The 6,000-nt window shown below is 41.8% G+C and overlaps 1 protein-coding gene across 1 annotated transcript in view; it reads left to right on the forward strand.

The window, feature by feature from the left end:
- FBXO31 (F-box protein 31) overlaps positions 1-4,615 on the forward strand; it is a 57,094-nt gene extending 52,479 nt beyond the window's left edge. The window contains 2 exon segments of the mRNA XM_027847448.1: positions 994-1,415; positions 3,439-4,615. Coding sequence (XP_027703249.1) covers positions 994-1,415; positions 3,439-3,661 — 645 coding nt within the window. The 3' untranslated portion in view covers positions 3,662-4,615.
- The last annotated feature ends 1,385 nt before the right edge of the window (positions 4,616-6,000 follow it).

Consider the following 6,000-nt stretch of genomic DNA (forward strand, 5'->3'; position numbering starts at 1 on the left):
ATGTACCAAAACTTATGGAATGGGGACAAAGCAGTTCTTAGGGGAAATTTTATATCTCTACATGCTCACATGAATAAAGTAGAGAAAGAGAAGATCAATGAATTGAGCATGCAACTAGAAAAGCTAGAAAAAGAACAAATTAAAAATCCCCAATTAAATACCAAATTAGAAATTCTGAAAACCAAAGGAGAGATTAAAAAAATTGAAATTAAGAAAACTCTTGAACTAATAAATAAAACTAAGAGCTAGTTTTATGAAAAACCAATAAAATGGATAAACCTTTGGTTAATTTGATTAAAAAAAGGAGAAAACCAAATTACCAGTATCAAAAATCAAAAGGGTGAATTCACCACTAGTGAAGAAGAATAGAAACTATTTTGCCCAACTGTTTGCCAATAAATCTGACAATCTGTGGGAAATGAGTGAATATTTACAAAAATACAAATTGTCCAGATTAACAGAAGAGGAAATAAAATACTTAACTCCATTTCAGAAAAAGAAATTGAACAAGCCATCGATGAACTCCCTAAGAAAAAATCTCTAGGGCTAGGTGGATTCACAGATGAACATTTATTAATTTGTTTATTTAAATTAATTAATTAATTTTTAGTTTTCGGCATTCACTTCTATAAGGTTTTGAGTTCTAAAATTTCTCCCCCTCCCTTCTCCCCAAGATAGTGTGCAATCTGATATAGGCTATACATATACATTCATATTAAATATATTTTCACATTGGTCATGTTGTAAAGAAGAATTAGAACCTGTGTACAATGTTCTCCTGGTTCTGCTCACTTCACTCAGCATCAGTTCATGTAAGTCTTTCCAGGTGGCCAAGCATTGGAAATGGAGGGGATGCCCATCAGTTGGGGAATGGCTGAACGAGTTGTGGTATATGAGTGTGATGGAATCCTATTGTTCCATAAGAAATGATAAGCAGGCAGACTTCAGAAAAACCTGGAAAACATTCTGCTGATTCCTTGGCTCTTCTTTTAGGGAGATCCCAATATTCCTGCTGGCCAGCAAACTGTGGAAATTGACCTCATGCATCGAATCCAGCTGCCTGATGTTGAGAACCTACGTAACTTTAATGAGCTCTCTCGTATCATCCTGGAGGTACGAGAACAAGTCCGTCAGGAGCAGCAGCAGCAGGAAGGGCAGGAGGAAGGGCAGGGCCGTGCCCGGCCGAGCACCAGAGAATGTCCACCGGGGCCCGCTCACCAGAAACCAGAGCAGCCTGTGGCCGCTGCCGCTCGGGGTGCTGAAGGAGGAGGTGGGACTGAGAAGAGTGTGGAGGCTGTGGGAGGTGTGTCACGAGCAGCCCCAGAGCCTGCTCCATCCGAGGCTGGGCAGCCTTTTGTGTTACCTGCGGGTGTGATCTCCAGAAACGAAGACTATCCTCGAACATGTCGGATGTGGTAAGAAATGGGGGACCTATCTGGGGATGAGGGTGGGCCAGGCTTTGTCATCTTAGTTGTGAATTGGTAGGCGTGGTGAAGTTCTGCCCTGTCCATTGCATGGTGATTGGTGAGTTTTAGGTCTCCACCATGGGGAGAGCCAGGAGCAGCTGGGGTCAGGTTAGCTCCCTTGTTCTCCAGGTGGGTCTGTGCTTTGGAGGCCTCACGGCAGGACTTGGGGGTGCTTGGGAGAGCACCTGGACATGGGAATTCCCTGCTGCACCCTCTCCTCTCAACAGTGCAGAACAGAGTACCTTGGCATGTGACCTATGGGATCTGCTAACAGATTTCCAGGAGTTAGTCCCTACCTTCTTCCTATCCTCCTGTTTTTCACGTCTCTTTGTGCCCATCTTTGGTACATGAGAAAGTGTTAGCACAGAAGGACCACCAGCGAGGGTTGATTTGCCTCTCTTCTTTTTATTGGCACCAGACTTACACAAGTGCTGTGAAAAGATTTGAGATGATTGCTTTTCCCTGTGTCCCCAGGATGGACTCGTAGCCTAGCCAGGCCTTTCAGCTCATTCTCTAGCACATGTTTCCTAGCTGAGAACTTACCTTCTTCTTTACTGTGTCTTGACCATGGCCACTGCCTTCAATCAGTATTTCTGCATGCTGGTCATGATGAGTCCCCACAGTGCAGGTCGTTGATGCAATAGATTGGTTCTAGAGCTTTTTTTTAAACCTTTGAGGGGTTAGGACTTCATTATTTTCTTTATGTTCAAATAGTATGCACTCAGTAAATAAATTTTTAAATCTCAAAAACAGCATAAAGTGAAATTAATTATCTTAACAGATACAAAATGAATGGAGTATTGTTAATCCATGAGAGTTATCAGAATCAACTTTCTCTGTGCAGTCAGACTATTAAGTAAAGATCAAAATCCGCATCCAATTCGAAGGATAAAGAGAACACAACACTGAAAAGTTACAGGAGCTTCAGCCTGAACTATTCACATGAGTTGTTTGATACTGAAAAAAAAAATACTGGAAATGGAAAAAGGCAAAGCTATTGACCTTGTTTGTCACCATTTCCAGCAAAAGCTTAAGTTGCTGTAAGGCAGTTACCTCAACAAGAAGGACAGATGAACTCAGAAGCCTCTTTAAAGCACAAACACTTCCTCTCCTTGCCAAGCGTAGAGCCATGGCAGCCAAGGACAACACTGGTTTAGAAATTTATTTGTAAAACACCATAGGGGAGAATGGGAAAAGATTATGAGTGATACCCCCTCAAAAGAGCAAACGGCAGTGGAAGCCCAAGCAGATCTACAGAAAACTTGGCTTGAGACCCAGGTGAGCCCTGTCGTCCTAGGAGTGTTCACAGATGAAAAGGAATATGGGATCCATTGTTGTACTCTCCACAGTTATTATGTGTAGACATTTTTTTTTCTTCTGATAGAAGGTAAGCTCTTTGAGAACAGAGGTTGTTTCATTCTTTACATTTACATTCCTGTGCTTAACAGTTCCTGGTACATTGTTGGAGCTTGATCAACTCCTTGATTTATTGTAAACATTCTCTATGTACTTGCTGTTGGTTAATGCTTAGGTTCTAATATATTACTATTATTTCAGTAGTAATTAGGTTTAGCAAAGACAAAGGCGAGAAAAAAAGACTAAAGCATTAATATGCATGTAAGTGACTTCATTACTAGAAAAGACCACTGTCACCTAATGTATTTTCTCTTTGCTGTGAGCTGGGTCTTTTTTACATGAGAGTGGCTTGTTATATTGGTATGATGCCTGTTGTTAGAGGCCACAGTCCTTCAGACTTCCCTCGTGTGGAAAACACAGCTCCCTTTTGGCATGGTCATTCCTGGTGTTTCTCAGATTTTTAAAAAACAGGTTTACCTAAAGGCAGTTTGAGTTTGACTAAAATTCAAATATTTTCTTCCCTCTCCCAGAGCATTGTTTGTGTACCTTTAAAAGACTTCTCTCATTCTCCCTTTTCTTTTTTCCCTCACTGGCTCTTCCTTTTCTCTCCCCTTAGTTTCTATGGCACAGGCCTGATAGCAGGCCACGGCTTCACTAGTCCGGAGAGGACTCCAGGCATCTTCATCTTGTTTGACGAGGATCGCTTTGGCTTCATCTGGCTGGAACTGAAATCCTTCAGCCTCTACAGCAGGATCAAGGCCACTTTCCAGAATGCTGAGCCCCCTTCCCCAGAGGCTTTTGATGAAATGCTCAAGAATATTCAGTCATTGACAACTTGATGGTCTACTTCTCCTCAAAGAGAGAGGCTCACTGGAAGGGAATATCTCAGCTCCTTTGTCTTCTGGAGGATGAGATGAGACTTGCAGACATTGGTATCTATGACTCAAAGCAGCATGCACTTTTGAAATAAGGCCTTTTTACCAAAATGCACACTTTATTGTCAAAGGAGTATACACTCACGCACCCTTCCTTGAAGTCCTTTATATGTAGTGTGTAATATAGACCTGTATATTTGCCAGTAACCTTTGGAGAAGAACATTGAGCATGTTGCCACTTAAACATACAGAACAAAGCTAAATCAAAACAAGACCGAGAGGATCTGTTAGATTGAGGGGGATGAGCCTGGCTTTGGCTTCTGGCAGCTTTCTGGGGAAAACAGGGAAGTTTGCACTTTCGTGTCAGAAATCTCTTTGACATACATGCTGATGAGTCTTGTTGTAGTCAGTAGAGAATGGATCAGAAAACGGATGTCTGATGGCCATTCTGCCTGGGATCAAACAACAAAGCTAATGACTCGTAGAGCTGAGGGGATGGGGCAGGCTGTCTGGAGCTGGATTTCCTTGGAAGACAAGAATATGAATTATTCAGCTTGGGTGTGTCCCTTTCTAGTAAGTAGAACCCATCAGGAGACAGTGAAGTCCAGTGGCCAGGATGCCAGCCTTGGAGTTTGGAAGCCTGGGCTGCCTTCCCGGTTCTTCTGCTGACTCATTTAGACTTTGGACAGAGCACTTAACCTCCAGCCTGAGCGTCTCCATTTGTAAAATGAAGCTGATGGTACTTGCCACTTGAATGTCAGAGTGCTCTGGGATTCTTGGAGGATAGAGCCTGTTACCCCTCTTCCTGTGACCCACAAAGCTTGCCTTGTACTCTGTATCATCCATATGCTAGTTCAGATGCCCATCTTCGCAGCTCACTTCCATGTCAGTGTCTGTAAAAAGCTAACACTGCATTCATTTTTATGTGTGCCGTGCTTTATACAACTGTGTTGTGATAGGTATGAGACTTTAGGCCAGATAATTCTCTGAGTACAAGGTGTAAGGGATATTACCTAGGGATTTGCATCTTAGACAACCAGGTCACAATCACTTAAAATTGTAACCTATTTAGATTGGTGCTAGTTGCGACTAAAGTTGTTTAGCAGTCGAAATGGATGCTCCTCAAAGGCCTTTTGTCTGTATTCGAATTAAGTCTTAAGGTTTGAGAAACCTTGCCCCAAAGCATACTGAATACTCAGTGAATTACAGATAGTGAGTACTATTTATCACCTGAGCATTCTTTACCATCATGGACATTTGGTTGTGGATGGTATATCTCATGATAGAGTAAATGTTTGTCCATTTTCAAGATCCTATTTTAATATGGCCATTATTTTTACTGTTTTATTAAGACCCATGACTAAATTGCAGAATTTACATTTGCTTTCTGGAATTATTTTTCAGCCTTTTCTTTTGCCTTGATGTAGCCAAGCAGGGCTTTTTCCTATGTTGATAAGACTCTTGTAGAGAGTGCGCATTTTTTTTTTTCTTCTTTTCTGTGTGTGGCACATGTGGTTGGTACTAGTTCTCTCTGATCACTTTGGCCAGTTTCTTCCATTTGGCAATTGGATATGGTGGAAGAGGTGGTGGTTTGCTGGTATCTTTGCTGAGGAATGATTAGACCCTTGCCTTAGATTTCCCATGAAACCCCTCCATGTTTCTGTTCATTTGGTGATAGCTCCTGACTGGCATTTTTCAATCTGAAACAAGACTGTTCCAGATTTAGTATCCTGGGCACTGCCCTGAATCACCTCATCCTTTATTTTTCTTAGATTCTCATAAAACTCTGAGAGTTGTGTATTGAAAAGCTATTTTGAAGAGCCCTTCTTTGCTCCTGAAGAGAGCACTGGTGGTCGCTTGATAGAGTGTGTGCTGAGATGCATAAGAACTAAGTACCACTGGTTATCTTTGCCACCCAGGAGTTTAAAAGCACGTTTCTCTAATCACAGAATCTGATTCTTCTTCCACTAAGCAGAGGGGTGAAGCCTGCAGCAGAAATGAAATGTTTTGCACCAGATATTTTTGTTCTTTGCTTGACAAGACTGACTATAAGAAATGCCTTAGCATCTCTCTCATCCTGACGCTTTGGGCAATGATTTTGGAGAAAGTAAAAAGCTAAGGGTAGTTGAAGGTGCTAGTTGTATGTACCTCTTGGGTTTCTTTCAGCCTTGTTTCAATAAATTCACTGAAAGGTATTTTTGAATAAGACACTTATATCTGACGCTAGTAGATTGCTGACTCCCTCAGAGTCATTACTGCAATATACTGTTGGTACACCCTTGGGCCTTTTCTATTCAGGGCGA

Source organism: Vombatus ursinus, unplaced genomic scaffold, assembly GCF_900497805.2.
Source record: "Vombatus ursinus unplaced genomic scaffold, bare-nosed wombat genome assembly UNPS02005286.1, whole genome shotgun sequence".
Classification (NCBI taxonomy): Eukaryota; Metazoa; Chordata; class Mammalia; order Diprotodontia; family Vombatidae; genus Vombatus; species Vombatus ursinus.